Genomic DNA, 24,652 nt, shown 5'->3' with positions numbered 1-24,652 from the left:
ACATATACAACCATATTCATGAGTTCTGCTACTTCGGAAACAAAGCACGATGTAAACCTAAACTTTAAATTAAGTTCATAGACAGGCTGCCGCTGGCGTTTGTAATTTAGTGCCTACCCATATAAGGCCGTCCGTCAGCGGCAATCCAATAGCAAACTGCCACGGGTAAAAATATTCAGAGGTAACCCCCATTCCCCTACAGAAAAACTAAAGACCACAAAATCTTAAAAATGCTTTGACAGATTTAACTGAAACTTGATGAAGTTACAGAAAAATTAGCCAAGTGTTTTTTTATTTGTAGATAATTGTTAGAAATAATGTAGTAGCAAGTGGGGTATTCTTAGGCAGTGTGTCCTTTATCTATCTCTTTACAGAGAAATGTGGCTTGCTGTTCATGCAAATAAAAGCTGCCAGCACAACAGTGCCACTTACAAGGATGAGGCTGCAATTGTGCAGAGAAGCCTGGGCTGCTGCTTTATGCAAATAAATTCCAGTACCATAAGAAAAGTGAAGTGAAGGAAATGTGGGAAAAGACACATACAATTTGAAGCTGGATTGGACTGTCAGGCGAGCTTATACAAATATGCTTTAAACAACGGGGTTGGAGACAATGGGCACGGGTGGTGAAATATATGTAAATATTACAAAGACCTGCGCCGTCCACTTAGAGGCAAGACCACAAAGTAATGCTACGCTCTGGTTTGGAAAGCAGAAACAGTAAAGTGCCTGTACTACATATTTGCCCACTTAATTCCATTTTTCAAATAAATATGCCTACATGGAAGGGTGAGTGATATGAACTTAAACTGAGATCATAAAATTTTCTTCTGATTATACTGATACCTATAACAATATCAAAAAATAAATTAACAAACAAGCCCTTCAAAGTTAATTAAAGAAATAAACATGATTCAGCTGCAAAACAGTGTGTTTTTCTTTACCGTGTACATGCTTTTTATGATACACTAGTAAAGTAGGTGGAATGGTATAAGCATGAATCATACATTAATTAAAAAAAAACTTAAAATGTTAAAGTCCATGGGATGTTAAAGTCTAAATAATTACAACTACAATTTTTCTTGATTATAAAAAGTGCGAAAGACCCCTTTTTAAAAATGGTGTTGCCAATTATAATGAATACAGAACTGTTAATTCTAAACGGTTGCTGAAGGCTGGAACTTAATTTTTTTTTTAAATCACTTAAAATTCACCAGTATGTTCTTCACAATTTCTTTGCCAGAAAACTCCCATTACCAGTATCTAGCTTTAGTCCTGTCCAATGGCATTTCCCCTAGTGCAGAATGTTCTTTCAGAGGGTGCAATAGTGACAAGAATTCTCAACTTCAAAATGATTAATTTACTACAACATGCAGCACTGACACATTATTCATGCTGTATATTTTCACATAAACTATATTCTTTTTAAGGCTGAAATGTTTGCAGAATAACTAATTTATTTTAAAATGAAATGTAGAACATAAGCAGAAACCACATTCTAATTTATTAAACTTAAATAAAGCAATTCAAACCATGTCCTATTTGGATGTTAGGCTAGCACACAAATTTTGTTTAAACAGATTCAAATATCTGCTGTAAAGAATACTGGATTAGGTTTCTAACAAGCATTGTGTTTTTGACCAATTAAATTTATCAATAGTGATGTGTAATCTGCGTCCAAAACAGACCAGTACTTTCCATCTGTTCAGCTCAAACATTCGGATGACATTCATTCTACTGTCAATTGTCTTACAGATATGACACGATTCTTTCAAACCTTAAGACAGGAAAACCTTCCTTAGCGCTTCAACAATTATTTCCCCTATGTGATCATCTGTGAAGTAAGAATTCTGAAAGCTTCTGCTTTTCGGTTTCAGTTGTCGTCAAAATAGTAAATAGTGAGACTTACTGTATGTACGGCATGGCTAAATGGTCTGGATTCACAAATAATTCAGCCAATGGAGAAAAGAACGCATTACTTATTTTGATCATAACCTTGTCAAGACATTCTGTTGTACCAAAAAGTATGCTTTGATCAACAAATGTTCGTAGGTTGTACTCTGATGTTTTAAGCCTAGCACTGCTTCTGTGGTAGCTGTAATGTGCTTAGTAGCTTCTTTATATTCATGCACATGAGCAGTTTCCACGTGTTTTAAAAGGGTACTGGTGGTTTGACATTTAACTAACACAGCATGACAACATAATTTAAAAATATTGTTTCAAAGATAAAGTTGGAAACTCTGAAACATAGCCAACTCCAAATAACCAAGGACCCTTGTTATGAAGATATATCTTGCCTTTTTAAAAAAAAAACAAATTCTGCATTGTTCATAGCCTCAGTTCTGCTTTTTATTTTTTACTTTTGTTTGCTATTCTAGCCAAAGAAAGGACTTGCTCTATTGTTCACTGGTGTGCCACATTCGGCTGTGGTATTATACATGTTCAAAGGAAAAAAGTGCACTTCGAACTGTGTTTATGCAGATGCAAAAGCATGTCAATCAGTTAACTTTAATAGTTTCTATTGCTGATAAAACAGTTTATTGAAATAATGAAATTTGCAAACCTGACATGATTTCACCAATTCAAAACCTGTAACATTTCAGTGCAGATATAAAATCTGTTCAACTGTCCTAGTATTTTAAGCTTTATCCTAATGTGATCAAGCACTATAAAAGAGAGAGGGAGGTATGATGTACAAGATTGAAGGGACAATTAAATGGGAGGCAGCAAAAAAGTGATGATCGGGAGAGGCATCTGATTCAGATTCACTAATGGAAAAAAACTGGCTGCTAGATTCTGGTTCAGGGCCATGAAAGACCAAAAAATAAGGAACAAGCCAGTTCGGATTCCTGAGAACAGGACACCACCAAATTAAGGAAGACACAGACTTGGTAAAGATATTTCATGTGTTATTTACTGCACTGTTTGCATTTGCTATTGTTGCTGGTGCCTTCAATTAAGCATACATTACAGCAACATGAAATTAACTTGTTGTTGCAGTTTCTACAAACATTATATATTTATAAGTTAGCTCTATGAGTGGTGCATATTTGGGTTTGGGATACGAGGCCACTGTGGGATAGTAGTTTATTTGATTTCTTTTTTAAAGGCACCTCCCTTACGTGTTTTTTATATTAATCTTTTGTCAATATAATTTAACTCCACAATCTTTCAGTATATTATTGGCATTCAATGTAGATTTCTGTTTAAGTAGGGTAGTGCAATCTCCAAACTCAAAAAGTGTTGCCTCTCATTTTTGTTTATGGAACTTGTGCAGTGTTCCGTTCTACATAGGCAACTCAAAACAGCGGCTTGAGTGTTGTGTGTGATATTTTTTTTTCCTTGTGTTTAGAGGATTTCTTTAAGTTCAACTATTGATGGTCTTGAAAAAGTTATTTGTGGTTCACCATTTCCAGGCTTATCCCAGGTCATATTCACGTTCATACTGATATACTGCCCACCTCTACTACATGGGAGTCAATCCAGTTCTGTAAAATATTCCTAAACAAGAGTAGGAGAGTAAGTAAAATAAGAAAATTGAGGGAGGTACATTGAAAACAGACTCTAGACATCACTTTAACACAACAAAAAGGGGTCACACAAATATGGAACAAGCTACTGATTTACAGTACATACATTAAAAGGTTTAATTTCTGCCTAAAATATTAGAGAGAGAGAGAGAAAGATTGGAGCAACTAAAACTATAATGAATCAAACAAGAATGGTGGTCTGAATGGTGTCTTTTTTTTTTGCTAAATCTATGATCTTAAGTATTGATCATCATCATCATTATGACTATCCTCCTCCATTCCCAGAAACTCATGATACTTTTATTTCTCAGCCCAGCTTCTATTCTACAAAACGTTTTCATATTTTTCTGCTGACTTGACTGTTCTATATGAATAGAAAAAGCATTTGTGTTTCCACTTGTGTTAAAGGTAACTATTGCTGATGGAAATACTCCAGTGCGGAATCAAAAAAAAAAATAAAAAAAATTAAGTAGCATTATTAACTTAGTTATAAAACAAAGGTCTAATTCTGTACTTACTTTTGATTTTATTTTTAGAAATATTTAATTATATTATGATTAATTTAAAAAGTAATACTTAATCTAACTGAGTAGTGAGCAGCTTTAATTGTCATCAAAATATCTGCAGTGAGAAATTTTATATTTTAGTAACTACTAGTTATTATTTATGCCTAATAAATGCCCACTTGTTTTATAACATGATTAAGAAATTCTGCAATTAGGAATAATAATTAAATTAAAACATATAGGTTATTTTTGAAATGTCCTATTCATTTTTCCATTATGCTTAATAAACAACACATGCCTGTGGCAGCCAGAGGAGTAATAAATGTTATTGTTAATAAATGCAAGTTCAAAAACAAGAACATTTATCAAGACTGCAGCAAAAGTACATGACGATAAATGTGTAGAGGGCCCTCGCATATTTGTGTGTCCAACTGGAGTACCCTGGAGGAATAAAGGTTGAGAACAACTGATTTATGAGATACAAGAATGCTACTTAGTCTTGGGATCGTTTCTACCTTGTGCCCAGTGCTAGTACTGGCACAGGCTTCCTGTGACTCTGACATGGATACTCTATGTAGGTTAAATAATGGATGGATAATCAGGCACTACATTTTTGCATTCCATTGTATTCAGCTAAACAGTTATGGTCTCTTCAGCAGTATATCCATTTTTGAAGCGGACACCAGTTTCCCTGACTGCACAATTAATCTCTCATACTGTTTTTGCCTATAATTCACACTTTTAAAAGAATACAGTGTGAAAAACAGGCAGGAAGTACTTAAAAATACAAAGTAATAACATATGGTATTACGCTGATTTACATGGAAAACAAGTAAAATGTGAAGTGTGCATGTATATGCATAAATAAAAAATGAACTACGACAACACATAAATTGTCTTACCATTGCGGGTCAGCAAAAACTGCTTATCCTTTGGTAAATATGCCTTGACTTTTGCTTCTTCACCAGTGGCCCTGCAATAACACGTGCCAGGTCTATAAAATATTCATGATTCAATCAAACACAATATAAATTGTGCACTTTACCGAGTGAAATTTTAAAAACAGGATTGTTTCCTAATAAGGTGTATATTTTACGAAAATAATTTTATTGAACCAAGTACTTCTGGATTAATAACCATAATAACTTCTAATTTTTGGCTTTCTCCTAACAGTTCAGAGCTTGTCATTAAATAAAGAATTTACCATTTCCATGTAGGACAGTGATGAACCATATGATCACCAGCTGCTACAAACTGAAAGAGAGGAAAAAATATGTTTTGATAAGAACATTCTGCTTAAATATAAAAACATACAAGGGTTGAATAATAGACATATAAACAGGTAAGTGTTATCATCCAGAAGTGAAGATACAATTCAGCTACAACACAATGTCTTCAAGCTGTGGTAAAAGTGCATGCTAATTTAATTCCACAATTGCATGTGTTGCTAGTTTTTTTTTTCACACTTTTTGGTCTTGAGAAAAAAAAAATGATTAAAATTGTTTCAATAGTTGGCTTATAGTATTCATTTTACAGCACCTGCCTTAATATATCATGGCAGGCAAAAATAATGGGATGAAGTCCTACAGCCAAGTATTATTTAGATATCTATATTGTCAATCCCTAACGGGAGTAGCCGAAAGAAGAAGAAGATAGCTATATTGTATAAGCAGACAAATAACTGAAGTTTAGTAATAGCAGTGAACAGAACAGGCCAGATATGGCAACTTTTTTTGATTAATAAGACAAGAACAAACATATCCCAGTTAATGGTATTTGTACTAACTCAAGTTTCAGAACTCAATGATAGTAGTTTAATTGCAGCAATGTTTTGGGTGATGAATCCAAACTTTGGAAATTCTTGCAAAATTCTTTCCTACATCTAGGGATAACAGAACTAATGAGTGCACTCACTAGGGATGTGTATCATTAGGATGTTATCGATACCGATATTAATACTCTTATCAATACTACTCTCCAAAATGTGGTGAGATAATGGGTCTCTTGCCGATTTGTCATTAATCTAATGAACTAATTAATAATTTAAATCTTACAGTATAATCTGCTCAACTCATGTTATGACAAAAAGATAAACTATGTAAATTATTGAGTTAACTGGTTAAAACATTAACTTTACCATGAATTGCACCCCATGTTACTAAACCACATTTAATAATACTTTAGCCACATGCTAAATCACTGCCCTCTCTTTCCCTCTATGGCTAAGCCAGTTAATATCCAAAACACACAATAACATGTTTAGTTTACTACTGTTCACATATACAGTGTACATCCCACAACTCATAGAAAATAATAAATTCAATAGATTTAAGTCCAGAAAAACAATTTTAGTGTTTACTCAATACAGCATAAAGAAAAAATAAAGTCCCCTTATTAAACCTAAGACAGCCAAAAAAAAAAAGTCATGTAAATGGTACCACACATACACATTGCCTGCCTTGGTACTTGCTTGCAATTGCAGCTTTACTTGGCAAATTACTTCTTTGCTCTAACAGAGCAAACGGAAACTGCTAGTTCCCAGCAGAAGTAAGCCAATACTCTAATCCAAGAGTTCCCAAAGTGGTCGATTTGAACTTTCTAGGGGTCGATAGTTTCAATAAAAAAAATTTGGGGGTCGACGACAGCAAAAATAGACTTCCTTACTACTGCTATTTGTTTGTTACTTCAAAATATCTATGACTCCAATAGGTACCTAATTAAGAATAAAATAATTTAAAAAAACACTTTTTTGATAAAAACACATTACATACCAAACTTGCAAACGAAAAGGTAAAATGTGTCATTACAAGAGTCAAACGTAAGAATGCATGAAAATACATGTAGCACAAACATGTCTGTGCATTGTCTTATCGAACGTATCAAAGCAAGTGCGGACATGAAAAACCGTTGCATGTCTGCACTTGCTCGTGGTGGGACGAGACAATGGATATTCGATATTAGCAGAATCTATCAGTCTGGTACGGTCATGCTTTCATAAAACACTATAAATTGGTTTGTTTGATGTGACATGTACTATTTGTGATTTGAACTTTGAATATAATTATTTATTGAGGAGCAGTACTATGAAAAAGAAAATCAGAGGACACAGTTTATTTATTCAAGTTTGAACAAAAATCTTCTGTTTCAAGTAAGTACATATTTTATTGTTTTTTTTTTTTTTTTATCATGGGGCTGTCGAAATTGGTTGTTAATACAAGTTTTTATTTCTTCAGATAATATGACTGAACCAAAAAAAGAAATGCAGACAGTACAGCTTGGACTATTTGTACTTATTTTGAATTTACATATTTATTTCATAAATGTCAAAAATGTAAAAAAAAAAAAACTGCTCGTATTTTTTTGCTTTAATTTTCATTTAGTGCAGGTTTCGATATTAAATGTTGCACAAGATAATGTCATATTCCGTAGTCCTTTTATCTTTTTCAATCATTAATTACAAGTGATTAAAATGAAAAGTTTGATATCTAGTGAAATATTTAATATTGAGTACTGTACAAATTTATTAATTTGATTAAGTAAAGTAAATGACTAGGGGGGTTGACGGTTTTAAAAGTTTTTAGTAAAGGGGTCTGTGACCGAAAAAAGTTTGGGAACTCTTGCTCTAATCAGTCATGGATAGCGTCAAGTCAAGTGTGATAGTTGTTCAGCTGCAACAACAGTGACGACGAACTCCAATGCCCACTGAAATCTCCTTTGTTCAGGCTTTCATGGACGGCACCCCGAATCTCACCAGTTTGCCGTTCTCAACACAGTACGTCCAACCACCAGCAAATCCACATATTCTCTCCTGACAGTTAACTCTGTGCGTGAATAAGTTCTTTGTTAATTAAACTTCTATTTGAAATAGAAGGTAGTGTTAGGTTGGTAGTGTTACCCACTTTACATGCAACTACCTTTTTAAACATAATACACTTAACAGCATTATCATTATATTTACTAAACTGAGCCCACACTTTTTGAGCACTTTAGCTTATCTGTCATGATGACGGGAGATCACAGAATGTAAACACACAGCTACTAGACTAAAATGTGATCGCCTGATGCCTACACTGTCGTTATCATTAGGGAACGGTTAAGAAATTAAAAACATTGCTAATGTTAGAATGAATTAATGTTACAAAAATACCAAAAGTGGCATCATATTTCCAGGAGCTTATTGATATTTTGGTAGCGACCAGTCTGGAAACGGTACCAATTTAATACAGTTTTTTGATACCCATCTCTAACTCTTACAATGCTGAAGCACAAATCACATTAAAAGGTGTCCAGGGTCAAAGAAGCTCCAGTCCCTGTTGAGACTATTTTGGTCATGTGAAATAAACAGGATATTTAAGCTTTGTACCCAGCAATCAAATACCTTTGCCAAAACACTGGTATCCACATAAAAATGGTATATTAATACTTCAGTTAAAAAAAAAAAAAAAAATCGGATGTATACAAAAACTTTAGTAGAACTTTAGTTTGTTACAAGAAGCACATTATCATACACAAATACACAATTAGAGATATGTCCTCCAATGCTGCTATTATCACCCTTATCTTTAATGGCTCCACATTGACTCATCTGCTTTGTCCATTTCCTGCACCTCATTTGGGGTCAGGGTTAACAAATACTTAAGACGACTTATCACAGCCCTTCATCCAAGTCAAAGGATTTCAGCACTCTACACACCCCTTTTCTACCTTTTGCACCAACTCCTTTCAAAGATTGATATGCTGTGGCATTTCATTTCACCAGCTTTCATTGATTTAGATTTTTCTGACATGCTGGGAAAATTATGTTTATTTTTTTACAAAAATATAAACATATTAACAATGATACACATGAAATACCTAAGCAGCACTCACGTAAGAAAAAATTGAGTCCTATAGTATGCATAATATTAACAACAGACAAAGACTGTTCTGTTTAGGGAAAATGCACACTGACGATGTGTTTTATGCAACTTTATTATAAAGGTGTTTAGGATAAGCATAAAGAAATGTGGAACAATGATTGCTTTTGATAATTTAGAGGCCCTTTTTTAAATTAAAATTGTTCCACACTGCTACCAGCATATGATAATTTTCAACAGTGTATTAATTTTATAATAAGCAATTTCATTAACTGTTACTACTTAATCCGAAGGGATTATAAAATCATTTTAGTGTTTTGGAATATTACATTTGCTTAGAAAATGATTTATTTGAATTGGACTGTTGCGATTCAAAATGAAGACAAAGGTCTTTACATATTGTATTAATTTTGGCTTAGTTCTTTAATCATTTGTGTTATTAATTTTGGAAATTTAATTATACATTTTCATCATAACATATGGTGTACTAAAACTTTAATTACATCTGACCATATTCACAGCAAATAACATACATTATTGAAGTAGAAAAAGTTTAAATTCAATCTAGACAGCAAGATGCTTAATGAAATACTGGATATAGGCAATCTTACACATTCTTCATATATGAAGAACACAACAGTGGACACATTTGTTGTTACCTTTCCATGGAAAAAAAAAAATACAACAGTCTCTGAAATAACTTGAAACTCACAAAAGTAATTGACATCCACAATTGGATATTCCGTATTCAAAAGAAAAAAAAAAAAGGCTTTGGTTTAGAGTTTTGATTCAAAAGAGTAACACAAATGGAAAAGCATGGACAAAAATGACAAACTCTTAACCTAATATTCTGTTGCACACCCTTTAGAGGCAATTACTGCAAACAAGTGATTCCTGTGCCTCTTGATGAGACTTCTACACCCATCAACTGATAGTTTGGCCCATCATTCCTGAGCAAACTACACCAGCTTTGTTAGGTTTGAAGGGAGCCTTCTCCAGGCTGCATGTTTCAGTTCTTTCCATACATGTTCGATAGGATTCAAATCAGGGCTCATAGAAGGCCACTTCAGAATAGTCAAATATTTTGTTCTTACCCATTCTTGGGTGATTTTAGCTGTGCATTTTGTGTCATTATCCTGTTGGAGGATCCATGACTTATAACTCATACAGAGCTTTTCTGACACTGGGCAGTATTTTTAATTCCAGAAGGTCTTGATAGTTTTGAGTCCTACAATGCCATTTGAAATACACTTCCTCTTTATCTAATGAAACCAGAGTTCTCCAAAACAGCAACTAACAACCAAAAGATACATTTTATCCTTCTGCAGAGCTCAAAATCTGGAAATTCCTTTATAACTGCTGCATATTTCTACACATCATTCCCAATTAATATCCTTACTTATAACGCTGACGTAAAGCACCCAACTGCATAAAAGAGTTACTTTCACCACTTTAAATATCTTAAAGAATATTCCTTCAACAGGCATGATTACATTTATAAATCTTACTAAAAATCTAAAGTATAAGTTAAAATAATCAACACAGCATGTTACAGGATGACAATCTTTAATTTTCCTCTTTCTGTCTTTTGCTACAAATAAAATATATTAATATAGGTGCACTGTACTAAAAACAAATACACAATCCTGAAAATCACCAAGGAAGAAAAATGATCAGTCTTGAAAAAGAGTTCAAAGTTATTTTTCAGGTTCTTGGGCTCCATTAAGCTACAATAAAATCAATATTGTCCAAATTGAACCTGAATTCACTTTATAAAGAATTACATGATCATTGTGGACCATCGATTTTATCTTATGTGCAAATATTTCTTACTGGCATCTTCTGCTTGGTAAATAACACATACTGCTTAAATCAAAGCTAACAAAATCAAATTCAAGTATAGTTATGATATAACAGCAGCACATGAAATCATAAATAATAAACATATTCAGGATGTTTTCATTGACAGCACTTCATTTACAAAAACACATTAAAACTGTTTTTGTAGTATCAGGTTTGTGAACAAGTGCCCTTCCTATTTTCCTAAGTTTATGACACTTTCTTTACAATGGTGAAAACACACCATTAAAATGAAAGCGTTATGTTCCCCGTTGCGGAACTATGGTGCAAGCAACAAAACAAGGCAGCACTAGTTGTGATTTTTGAATAAGTAGATTGCCAGGTGTATAAAACATGCACAGCTATGGCAAACTGCAAACACCTTTCTGAACGTTTGGCTTAAGGAAGTATGTGGTTATTAAGAATATCTGTTTCTTTAATTCTTTGATGTTTGATAGAATTGAATTGCATAGGTTGAGCTGCTAATCAAATTTTGTCAATTTCATATGCAAACTGTATTCACTGACCATAAACATTTCTTTGATTGTACTCAAATACCCTACAGTGCATCCGGAAAGTATTCACAGCGCATCACTTTTCCCACATTTTGTTATTTTACAGCCTTAGTCCAAAATGGATTAAATTCATTTTTTTCCTCAGAATTCTACACACAACACCCCATAATGACAATGTGAAAAAAGAATACTTGAGATTTTTGCAAACTTATTAAAAATAAAAAAATTGAGAAAGCACATGTACATAAGTATTCACAGCTTTTGCCATGAAGCTCAAAATTGAGCTCAGGTGCATCCTGTTTCCCCTGATCATCCTTGAGATGTTTCTGCAGCTTAATTGGAGTCCACCTGTGGTAAATTCAGTTGATTGGACATGATTTGGAAAGGCACACACCTGTCTATATAAAAAGGTCCCACAGTTGACAGTTCATGTCAGAGCACAAACCAAGCATGAAGTCAAAGGAATTGTCTTGAGGCACAAATCTGGGGAAGGTTTACAGAAAAATTTCTGCTGCTTTGAAGGTCCCAATGAGCACAGTGGCCTCCATCATCCATAAGTGGAAGAAGTTCGAAACCACCAGGACTCTTCCTAGAGCTGGCTGGCCATCTAAACTGAGCGATCAGGGGAAAAGGGCCTTAGTCAGGGAGGTGACCAAGAACCCGTTGGTCACTCTGTCAGAGCTCCAGAGGTCCTCTGTGGAGAGAGGAGAACCTTCCAGAAGGACAACCATCTCTGCAGCAATCCACCAGTCAGGCCTGTATGGTAGAGTGGCCAGACGGAAGCCACTCCTTAGTAAAAGGCACATGGCAGCCCGCCTGAGTTTGCCAAAAGGCACCTGAAGGACTCTCAGACCATGAGAAACAAAATTCTCTGATCTGATGAGACAAAGATTAAACTCTTTGGTGTGAATGTTGGGCGTCACGTTTGGAGGAAACCAGGCACCGCTCATCACCAGGCCAATACCATCCCTACAGTGAAGCATGGTGGTGGCAGCATCATGCTGTGGGGATGTTTTTCAGCGGCAGGAACTGGGAGACTAGTCAGGACAAAGGGAAAGATGACTGCAGCAATGTACAGAGACATCCTGGATGAAAACCTGCTCCAGAGCCCTCTTGACCTCAGACTGGGGCAACGGTTCATCTTTCAGCAGGACAACAACCCTAAGCACACAGCCAAGATATCAAAGAAGTGGCTTCAGGACAACTCTGTGAATGTCCTTGAGTGGCCCAGCAAGAGCCCAGACTTGAAGCTGATTGAACATCTCTGGAGAGATCTTAAAATGGCTGTGCACCGACGCTTCCCATCCAACCTGATGGAGCACGAGAGGTGCTGCAAAGAGGAATGGGCGAAACTGGCCAAGGATAGGTGTGCCAAGCTTGTGGCATCATATTCAAAAAGACTTGAGGCTGTAATTGCTGCCAAATGTGCATCAACAAAGTATTGAGCAAAGGCTGAGGACAAAATTGTTGGTACCCTTCAGTCAATGAAAGAAAAACTCAAAATGGTCACAGAAATAACTTTAATCTGACAAAAGTAATAATAAATAAAAATTCTATGAAATTTAACCAATGAAAGTCAGACATTGATTTTCAACCATGCTTCAACAGAATTATTTAAAAAATAAACTCATGAAACAGGCCTGGACAAAAATGATGGTACCCCTAACTTAATATTTTGTTGCACAACCTTTTGAGGCAATCACTGCAATCAAACGATTCCTGTAACTGTCAATGAGACTTCTGCACTTCTCAGCAGGTATTTTGGCCCACTCCTCATGAGCAAACTGCTCCAGTTGTCTCAGGTTTGAAGGGTGCCTTTTCCAGACGGCATGTTTCAGCTCTTTCCAAAGATGCTCAATAGGATTGAGGTCAGGGCTCATAGAAGGCCACTTTAGAATAGTCCAATGTTTTCCTCTTAGCCATTCTTGGGTGTTTTTAGCTGTGTGTTTTGGGTCATTGTCCTGTTGCAAGACCCATGACCTGCGACTGAGACCAAGCTTTCTGACACTGGCCAGCACATTTCTCTCTAGAATCCCTTGATAGTCTTGAGATTTCATTGTACCCTGCACAGATTCAAGACACCCTGTGCCAGATGCAGCAAAGCAGCCCCAGAACATAACAGAGCCTCCTCCATGTTTCACAGAAGGGACAGTGTTCTTTTCTTGATATGCTTCATTTTTCCGTCTGTGAACATAGAGCTGATGTGCCTTGGCAAAAGTTCAATTTTGTCTCATCTGTCCATAGGACATTCTCCCAGAATCTTTGTGGCTTGTCCACATGTAGTTTGGCAAATTCCAGTCTGGCTTTTTATGATTTGTTTTCAACAATGGTGTCCTCCTTGGTCGTCTCCCATGAAGTCCACTTTGGCTCAAACAACAACGGATGGTGCGATCTGACACTGATGTTCCTTGAGCTTGAAGTTCACCTTGGATCTCTTTAGAAGTTTTTCTGGGCTCTTTTGTTACCATTCGTATTATCCGTCTCTTTGATTTGTCATCAATTTTCCTCCTCGCCACGTCCAGGAGGTTGGCTACAGTCCCATGGATCTTAAATTTCTGAATAATATGTGCAACTGTAGTCACAGGAACATCAAGCTGCTTCGAGATGGTCTTATAGCCTTTACCTTTGACATGCTTGTCTATAATTTTCTTTCTAATCTCCTGAGACAACTCTTTCCTTCGCTTCCTCTGGTCCATGTTGAGTGTGGTACACACCATGTCACCAAACAACACAGTGACTACCTGGAGCCCTATATATAGGTCCACTGACTGATTACAAGATTGTAGACACCTGTGATGCTAATTAGTGGACACACCTTGGATTAACATGTCCCTTTGGTCACATTATTTTCAGTCTTTTCTAGGGTACCATCATTTTTGTCCAGGCCTGTTTGGTGAGTTTATTTTTTAAATAATTCTGTTGAAGCATGGTTGAAAATCAATGTCTGACTTTCATTGGTTAAATTTCATAGAATTTTTATTTATTATTTCTTTTGTCAGATTAAAGTTATTTCTGTGACCATTTTGAGTTTTTCTTTCATTGACTGAAGGGTACCAACAATTTTGTCCACATGTGTATGTACATGTGATTTCTCAGTTTTTTTATTTTTAATAAATTTGCCAAAACCTCAAGTAAAATTTGTTCACGTTGTCATTATGGGGTGTTGTGTGTAGAATTCTGAGGAAAAAAATGAATTTAATCCATTTTGGAATAAGGCTGTAACAAAAATGTGGAAAAAGTGATGCGCTGTGAATACTTTCGGGATGCAATGTATATGCCTTTTTGCTAAATTGTTATTGAATGCTCACTTAACATAAGGGATAAACAAAACTTAGTATCTGAGAAGTGTTATTACTAACACTTAGAAATAAAAACAGACCCATTTAGAACTGTTTCCACTTCTTATACAATCTTTGACAGTACACATTATTCTTCTCCCCTCCAATAGTTGCTGCTATTTAAAGCTCATATACTCAAAAATTCTTACCTCTTCTGGGGTTATGACACCTGTTTCTTTAAACTTGGATTCCTAGAAGGACAACAAAGAAGGAATAATATTTCTATGATCTTACATTCTTATGTTTTAACCTCTGTGTTTAAGGTAAAGGCAATTAATGAAAAACAATAAAAGGCTACAATGCAAAAAACATCAATTAAACACTGGAAGAAGGATCTCAGATTTTCCAAGTAATTCCAGTTATGCTCAAATAAAACATTTCCTAAATGTATAATTTTGATAATCTCTAGTTACCCATTGAGATTAAAACTTCTGCTTTTTATTAAATTAATCTGTTGATGCTATGTAAGATCACTAAAATGATGAATTGAAGATCTTTATCATCATTCCATTTAAGAATTTTGGCCATATTTCCTGTCAACATTTTAAATTAAAACGGAGTTTCAATAAGAATCAGTTACCCTGTAGAAAGGTATTATACTGCTCTTCCCTAGACAGCCTATGTCATGATTGTCATATGTCATATTTCACCACGACATATCAACTTACCTGCTGTTTACCACATCGCGCCATTGCAACCAGTTTGTTTTCATTCCGGTGTACTGACTTCCAATTCCCTTATCACCAGAGACCCCAGGGTCTGATTACATCATCCACCACAAGCTGAGGATTCACGGTGAGGTTGCTCCATTTATTCCAGGGAATACAAACGGATGGATCTCTTATCAGTTGACCAGTCATCTGCATTCAGGACAGTTGTACATTTGTATACTGTATATATATATCGATTGTGATGGTCGGCCATTACAATTTAAGGAATTCACTCTAGTTCTTTACTAGTAGGCTATTGGCAGTCAAAAATCCAGCCATGAGATGGCTTGACTGAATAGACTCCAGGACTCTGAACAAATCCAAATCATATTATATAATACCATCTACTGTTGAATTCTGCTCTGTACTTGTAATATTTCTATTGTACTATTATATTGTATTGAGAATTACTTGTGTTCTGTGTATTGTATTGACCCCTTTTTTGGACTCCCACTGCATGACCAATCTTCCAAGCACAGCTGAGAAGCTTCGATGCATGTACTCCGAGCGGCTCACGTGAACTGCCTTTGCAAGACTGGGAAAGGTAAACCCGTGCATGCAGTGTGTGATGTCTCAGATAAAGAGGAGGACGAGCTGTTTATTGATGCAGTAAGAAAGGAACAACCCTCTGAATCTGAACAAGCCTTTGTAGACATATCTATAGGAAAGCAAGGTGTAAAGCTTAAGTTTAAATTAAGTTCATAGACACGCTACCGCTAAATATTCACAGGAAAATCCACAACATAATACCGGGAATGCCTGTTAAAATATCTTAGATTCACGAGTGCCGATTTGGGTAGTGAACACTTCGATGAATGAAACCTGTTATCTTTACAGCGGTTGACAAACACGGAATATAACTTGAACACAACACATCCTCCAAATACAAACCTGATTGAAAGAAATAATGATAATCAAATCCTTGTTGACAGCAAAGACAGCACTCATAACAGTGACAAAACAATTACGCTGACAATCATGTTACGTTATTTTTAAAATGTTTCCTTTTCTTTTTCATAACTTCTTTAACACACTACTTCTCCGCTGCGAAGTGCAGGTATTTTGCTAGTTGTACCATAATTCAGGATAGGTTTCTCTGTTTGGAATTTCAGTACAGACAAACCAATCAACATCATCAACTTTTAATAATTTATTTTGTAAAGTAACCAATAAATGCAGGTAAGGGAAACCCCGTTTTTGAAATTGGATGGTGTAAATGTATGCTCTGATTTGACCGAACACTGAGTTCTCTCAATAAAGCTAAGACTTTAATAAAACAATCTACTTATGAAAGTTGGAATATCCAGAGCTGATGTAGCCGGTAGCATTGTTCTCAAGAATCAACAAATTTCTGGTCACTGTGGATTGCAAGTCATTGTAAGTAGTGCTGGACGGTATACCGGTTCATACCAAAAACCGTTTTTTATTTTTTTTATGATATGGATTTTTCTTATACTGGAACACCGATTTAAATAGCCTAAACAACGTTTGGAACATGGTGTAGCAGGACACTGTTTAAAGGGGGGACCTTTTTCATTGCTGCACCGCTAAACAGGCATGCGAATGAGTACATGCGTTAGTGGAGGTATTAAGCAGTGAAAATGGACAGAGAACATTCCTAAACGGAAACTGTAGCAGACGATAAAGTTGAACATGATGACACAGAAGAACTTTTGATGAAAAAAGGTGCCGTGTCTGTTGTCTGAAGATACTTTGGTTTTAAAAGTTCGGATGTGGACCATTATGTTCAAATGTGTGAATACTGTTTCTATACTACTGGATAATACTGCAAGTCAAGTTGTACTTGTTTTATTTTTTTTTTCAATACTGTGTAATGTACCTGGTTACTGTGTAATAGTGTGATGATGCCGGTCCGCTACAAACTCCTCTTCCCACATGGGAGTCTGTTGAACCAACACCGTCAATAGTTATGACCGAGATGAGCTGAGAAATCTCATTGAAGCCAGGGGATGGTGGAAAGTGCTCAAGTGCTTTTGTTAAAAACAGTCAAAAGTAAAACCAAAAGTGTCCACTGTGCAGTGTTCAGAAAAATACAATACCCAAATAAATAGCATCCATCCATTCATTTTCTAACCCGCTGAATCCGAACACAGGGTCACGGTGGTCTGCTGGAGCCAATCCCAGCCAACACAGGGCACAAGGCAGGAACCAATCCCAGGAAGGGTGCCAACCCACCGCAGGACACACACAAACACACCAAGCACACACTAGGGCCAATTTAGAATCACCAATCCACCTAACCTACATGTCTTTGGACTGTGGGAGGAAACCCATGCAGACACGGGGAGAACATGCAAACTCCACGCGGGGAGGACCTGGGAAGCAAACCTGGGTCTCCTAATTGCGAGGCAGCAGCACTACACTGCGCCACGTGCTGCCCCAAATAAATAGCAAATCCATAAAACCAGTGAAATGTGGGGATAAAGTCCATAATAAATAAATCCGTTATAATAGAGGTTAAAATGCAGTCTCTCTCCTCGCCCAATCGCAGCACACCACCTTCTGTCTTCATGGCTCATCCTTTACGGTCGCTGCTGGCACAGCGTTTGCAGCATAAACTGCTTCCTGCCAACTCCTGTCTTGGCTGCCGCCACACTGCGCAGCCAGACCATCGGAGGTCGGCAAACCTCCCGTCTTCCTTCACGCTCACTCAGTCGCTCCTCAGATCCATTGGGAGGACTTACATTTCGCTCACCCCACTCTACACGCTTAGTCAGTGGGATGAACCAGCCCCTAGATCGCCTTAGCCAGCGCTCCCTCACGGAGCCCCAGCTCGTGCTGCCTTCACGTTCCTGGTGTCTGCATCGTCTCCCATGACTGCCTTTTCCCTTCTTTAACCTCCTTCTGTTCTCTCTTTTCTTTTTTGCTTCCCTCTATCCTGCCAGCCCATAAATATACATATCTGTGGGTGCAGTGCCTTATTTACATGCCACAGTAAGCCGATGAAGCAATAGAGAACGATCGGGTGCGACTCGCCCCAATCACCTCATCAACTCCCCGAAATATTGTGTGGGTGTTATTCTTTTATCAGAATTCATGTATTTCATATTATACGACCATCCTGCTTCGCCATCAGGGAACAGCAAAGGAAAGAGTAAAGGATTGGAATGAGGTGATTTATTAGACAGAAATGAGTAATCGTGCTTTGCTTTTTGATAAACACGAATATCAACTCTGTCTTTGATATCACCATCTTTCAAAATTATTATTGCTGACAATTCGTCACATGTTGGTTTATTATAAATGCGACCCTGATCTTTCGGATTCATACAGCAATCCAAGAAAATTTTGTCCATGTTTTGCAGATTTCATGTAAAGTGTGATACTTTTGGACGTATGGATTTGTATCTATTATTGGCCGTATAATTTCTAATACTTCTGATCGTTTAACTCTTTCGATTCTATGTTGCATCGCTTCTCCATGATCATAAATATACACCCAACCGAATTGTGGTTTCTTCAAAATTCAACTTGCTGTAGCTTTAATTGTTGCGGGACCACAGACTCTCATAGCGTATGGTCCAGAATTGTGTAAATCTACGTTTTGAGCATTGAATGAGGCAAACGTGAACAGATTATTGTTGTTTCGGATATTTTGCCTGTAGTGTTTGTGGATTTCACTTTCACCAAACAACAAATCTTAATTCTTGTGGGTACACCTCTTCATTGAGAAGAAACACTACTTTTCCCTGATGGTAACAAGAATTAGACGATCTAGAAGTCTCCGACTTAAACTTTAAAGCCGAACAATATCTACATACTTCTGTCATATCGCTTGTGTCCATATATTTGATCTCTTTTCGCTGTTCCGTTATTTCACCAAGTAATATTTTTTATTTTCGACACGCAAACCTTTCTTTTTCACTTAGTCGTTGATGTGTCATATAGAACATATAAAATTATTGTACAGAAAAGGACTTCATTGAATGTATCAAAGAGATTGTGTGTACAAAAATAATATCCAGAAAAGCTTTTTAAAGGATGAAACTGTGGACTTTTCATAAATGACTTAAAATGAGGAAAAAAGTTAAAATTTATAAGAGCAGGAAGTGTGTCTGACAAAAGCATTTACACAAATGAGAAGTGAGAGGACCGTGGTCTTGTTTGGAAATGGTTGAGAGGAGGACGTGACTTGAAAAAAATCTCATGGCAAAAGTCTTGTCTCATCTCAGGATTTTTTAATATAATAGAGAGATAATTTAAAAATCATACTTCCCAGACAGTTTTAAAGATCATAATTAACATGAACTACACTATGTCTCATCTCACTGGATAGAACTTGAATACCTGACAGTTTTTGGGGCATAAAGCATAATGTAGGATGATTTTGAATTTTAATTTTTAAACATTAGAACATTAACAAAAATTTGACACGAGCACAGGTCTCATTTCTAAAATTTTGCATTGATGCTGCGTTAGAATATATGTATACAAAAAAACAAAAAAAGAAGCATGCCTCAAACCCTGCCTGGCTGCCACCCACAAACAACCACATATGGTTGACAACTTCATTCACATGAAACAACAATGCTGCAGAACTTCATTAGCAAGAACAGTGATTTCCTTCCTGACACATACCTGTACAGTCCTATGCTGCACTCTGCAACTGAGCCCATAAGATCATGCAAGGCAATGTAGTGCCTTTCCTCTGCACTCATAAGCCACCACCATCTATACAAGTAGCCAATATCACCTGGCACACGTAATGACATTATCGATGTTACAATGAACAGTATAGTCCATATGAAAAACTTGTAAAAAAGTGAAAAAACTTGTAATCCCAGGCAATGTTCCCTCTAAGGAGTAGCATATAGTGAGCAAAAAACATTGTTTATGAGCGACATTTTGTTTAAGCCAAAAATTTATGAGCACCAATTTTCGCGTTAAGTACAAGCAACAACGTCGGAATGAGCGATCGTCCAGGAAGTATGAGCGACGCTCTGAATTCGTGTGAGCGATCGCTCACGCGCTCAGCTTAGAGGGAACATTGATCCCAGGTCACTTTAAATTACTTTGCACCTCTCCATTAGCGTCTTTTGTTTTGTAAATGTTTTGATCAGCACAAGCAGCCCGAGAAACCCAATGGGGCTAAAGTCAGTTGCAAACTTCTCCCAGCTCAAGTCTCTTTATTGTGATGCGAGGTGCCTGGAGTTCTATAAGGTAAATAATATATCATTATTTGGAACACATGCATTCATTGCGTGTTCCGTGTCTACAAAGATTTGTAGAAGTGTAGGATGAAAGGAAATTCGAGGCAAGAAATGCTGAACGCATATGTAACACCGGCTTGCTTTGGAGTGTATTATTACAGCAGTTCACAACACGGCCAGCTTTGAACTGAGTGCTCAACTACTGTCATTATTAACTTGAGAAACAGCGATCACAGTCGAAACGAAGAAGGAAATTGTGCAGAAATATGAGAGTGGCGTTCGTGACCGATCTCGCTAATATGTACAGCATGTCGAAATCCACCATCTCGACAATTTTACAAAGAAAAGATTTGCATAAGGAGGCTCCTTCTAAACAATAACCACCTTCCATTTCATTCTCCTCCTCCTCCCTTCCTGCAGCCCAAAGATGTCAAATTAAATGGTGAGTACAGTATGAAATTGTTGTTTCTGGTAGGCTAGGTACTTTTTATAACATTTTGGTTAGTACATTAGAAAAATTATTGGTGTTTTGGTAAATTATGCGCATTATACAATCCTTTTTTATTATGAAAAGGTTAAGTAAGTGTTGCTGTGGGAGTTTCGGAGTGCATTATGGGTATTTCCATTATTTCTTATGGGAAAAATAGTCTTGACTTACAACCAACTTAAAACCAGCCCTCGCGAACGAATTGAGTTCGTAAGTCAAGGGTCCACTGTACTTTAAAATAATGCAGCATAGAAGAATCCCATCATTTTTGGATTAGCCCTTTACTAAAGGCATTGTATATATTTAAAAATAACAGATACAGTAAAAGGTAATTCTTTTCTTCTCTTTAGGGTAAAATGTTGAATCAATTAATAGTAAATATCTTGATTCATTATCGTTAGATACTTCAGTCCAAATCAGGGCAGATACTGTATATATGCATTTTATGGTTTACTGCTCTTGTAGTTATGGAAAAATGTGTTTGTGTTTTTTCATACTCGTAAAAGTTTATATATGTATGTGGGTAATCACTTTATAATATTACTCACCATACTACGTTGGTTACACTATGCAACTTTGTTCTTCTTCGCCAGCTCCATGATGCACATTGTAATAGCAGAAAGTCTTATTTAACCGTAAATACGTAACAGAATGAAATCATATTGAGACTATCCTGTGCTGAATGCACATTGCAAATGATCCATTCTGTTCCTTATTCTCATGGATTGCACAGACTGCCCCTGTTCTAAATAAGCCTATTCTTAACTTTATTTTAATGAAATTCCCTTCAATTTCCAGTCACTTTTTTTGGTCAAAAACTCATAACAGTCAACTAACCTGGCGCCAAATGAACTGCCATCTACAATCAGGACCTTGGTCCTTTTTCACTATGATCTTCTTCTTTATGTGTTAATACTTTTTGATCTAACTATTGTTTTTGAAAATAATCTAAAGTGTCTGAAGTGCTAAACTAGACTGAAAAGTAAACTACTGTACTACTTCGAGACAAGCTCTTGATGATTATTTAGACACAAACTCCATTTTGCTTAGAGACGATTTGAGACCTCCGTGACCTTCTTTTTGTGGCATTGCTCCAGCATCAGTGCTTGGTCCACATTTACTAAATTTTGCTATGGAGAGAATTTATTTGCAAGCACCACCTCATGCTGTACATGCATGCAGACGATACCCAGCTCTATACAATAGTACATTCAGGTTATATTTCAAATATCTGCCAACTTAATAAAGTTAAACAAGAAAAACTAAACTGGTTCTTTGGGACTATGCAGCTCAAATCAACTCATTATCTCTTCACTTTAGATCTTGCTACCTGTAAAAATTTCACCATCATTTACTTTGGCCACTACTACAGTCCTGAAGTGAAAAGAAATAGATTCCCTCTCTTAATCATCAGGTTATATTTTCAAAATGATACTGCTAGATATCTTCCATGGATCAAACGTAATGACCAAATCAGACATTACAATACTGTTTTTTCAACTCTATTATTTGATTAACAAAACACAGTCCAAAAGCTCATATCATCTGCCATTGTTGCCCACCTCTCACCAATGGAGACGATTTTAAGGCTGCTCGTATTTAAAAGACTTGTTACATAATTTCCTGGCTTAGAATCACTCCTCCTATGGCTTTTTATGAAGCTTAAGAAGTTACAATCAAATTATACTTAAAAACTTCCTCTCTCCTTTTAATCAGCCATACCCATATTCTCCAATCTGACTCCTCTGTAATGATTCAGATAATGCTGGAGGTTTTTTGTGTCACTATTGTCACATGTACAGAGTGCAGTGGAGCTGTGTCAGTTTACTCCTATGTTCACTTCATGCTTATTTATACATTATTGAATGCTTGCTTTTTGAAATTTATAATCTAACAAATTATTTTATAATGCTGCTTAAAATTGTACTATTTTGAATTATACAGCTTGTTGTGATAGAGTTCCCCTTTAAATGTTGCTATAGGAAGTGCTTTGCCTCACTAAATACAATAACTTTATGGTAGATGCAAGGTTGGGGTTTGGGAAAAGAAAACTGCAATACTTAACAATTTAATGCAGATGTTTTCAAATGGTTTCTATATTTTTGGGAGGTCACCAGGCATAGAACATTTCCTTTACCTGGCACATATAATATACACTAACCAGCCACAACATTAAAGCAGCTGACAGGTGAAGTGAATAACATTGATCATTTAGTTATAATGGCACCTGTTGTGTTAGAAGCAGGAAAAACTAGGCAAGGTTAAGGATCTGAACGACCATATTTGACCAAGGGACAAATTTTGATGGATAGACAATGGTCAAAGACTCTCCAAAACAACAGATCTTGTGGCATGTTCCCAGCATGCAGTGGATAGTACCTACCAAAAATGGTCCAAGGAAGGACAACTGGTGCACTGGTGATAGGCTAGCCTGTCTGGTCTGATCCCACAGAAGAGGTACTGTAGCAAAAACTGCTGACAAAACTTACTGCTGGCCATGAGAGAAAGGTGTCAGAAAGCAAAGTGGATCACAGCTTGCTGAAAATAGGTCTGCATAGCCACAAAACAGGCCCATGATTGCCCGCCACCAAAAGCACCTACAAGGGGCATGTGAGTGCCAGAGCTGGACCATGGAGCAAAGGAAAAAGATGAATGACTTTTTTTTTTTTTTTGGGCCATGTGACCAGCTGGATGTTTCTGCGTATTTTACTTAGGTTAGAGATGGCAGCAGGATGAAATATGGGGAGAAGGCAAGCAAGTGGAGGCAGTGTGTAATGCTAGGGGCAATGTTGGGCTGGGAAATCTTGGATCCTGCCACCCATTATGTTAATTTGACACATACCACCTACTGAAAGTTTGTTGTAGATCACGTACACCCCTTCATGGCAAAGGTCTCTTTCAGCAGGATAATGTGTCCGGTAGGACACTGCAAAAATTGTTCAGGAATGATCTGAGGAACATGACAAAATGTTAAAGGTGTTCATTTCGCCTCCAAATGCCACATATCTCAATCCAATTGGGCAAGTGTGGGATGTGCTGGAAAAATAAGTCAGATCTATGGAGGTCCTGCCATGCAACTAGTAGGACTTAAAGGATCTGCAGCTAACATTTTGGTGCCAGATAGAGGACACCTTCACAGGTCTTGTGGCGCCCATGCCTCAATGGGTTAAAGCTGTTTTGGCAGCACAATGGGGACCTACACAATTTTAAGCAGGTGGTTTTAATTTTGTGGCTGACTGGTGTGTCAACAAGCTGATGGATGCTGTTGATTAATAATTAATTTAACACTGTCTGAAAGAGGTGGGTTTACACCCTTGCTACCCGCAAAGCAGCTTTTAAGAAGAAGAGTGCAAAAAAGCCTCTTGGTTGCCACTGGGGGTAAAGGAAGCTTTTTGGTTACCATTGAGAGTAAGGACTCAAACTTGTTTAATCCATTTCACAGCCCTATTTCAAACTATTCTGGAAGCACTGGGCACGAGGCATGAAACAACCATAGACAGGGCATACCCACACTCACCGGCACTTGAACCAATTATACTAACCTGTATATTTTTAAGATCGAAAAAGACAAAATATCCAGAGGCCATGACACACAGACACAGGGAAAACACTGAAACTCAACACAGACAAAAACTAGGTCTGTTATTTTAGCCCATTATGATGATAAAAGCAACAACACTAACCACTTTGTAACTAATCCCGA

General features: G+C 36.7%; 1 protein-coding gene across 1 annotated transcript in view; it reads right to left on the bottom strand.

Moving 5' to 3' along the window:
* The window catches only part of atg3 (autophagy related 3), a 55,361-nt gene that overhangs the window by 27,808 nt on the left and 2,901 nt on the right, over nt 1-24,652 (bottom strand). Inside the window, exons 2-4 of the mRNA XM_039745164.1 lie at nt 14,731-14,772; nt 5,238-5,287; nt 4,936-5,006 (exon numbers count right to left, since the gene is read on the bottom strand). Of these exons, the coding sequence (XP_039601098.1) occupies nt 4,936-5,006; nt 5,238-5,287; nt 14,731-14,772 (163 nt within the window). The remainder of the gene's footprint in view (nt 1-4,935; nt 5,007-5,237; nt 5,288-14,730; nt 14,773-24,652) is intronic.

Source organism: Polypterus senegalus, chromosome 2 (genome assembly GCF_016835505.1).
Source record: "Polypterus senegalus isolate Bchr_013 chromosome 2, ASM1683550v1, whole genome shotgun sequence".
Lineage (NCBI taxonomy): Eukaryota > Metazoa > Chordata > Cladistia > Polypteriformes > Polypteridae > Polypterus > Polypterus senegalus.
This window is presented reverse-complemented; position numbering and strand designations above follow the sequence as displayed.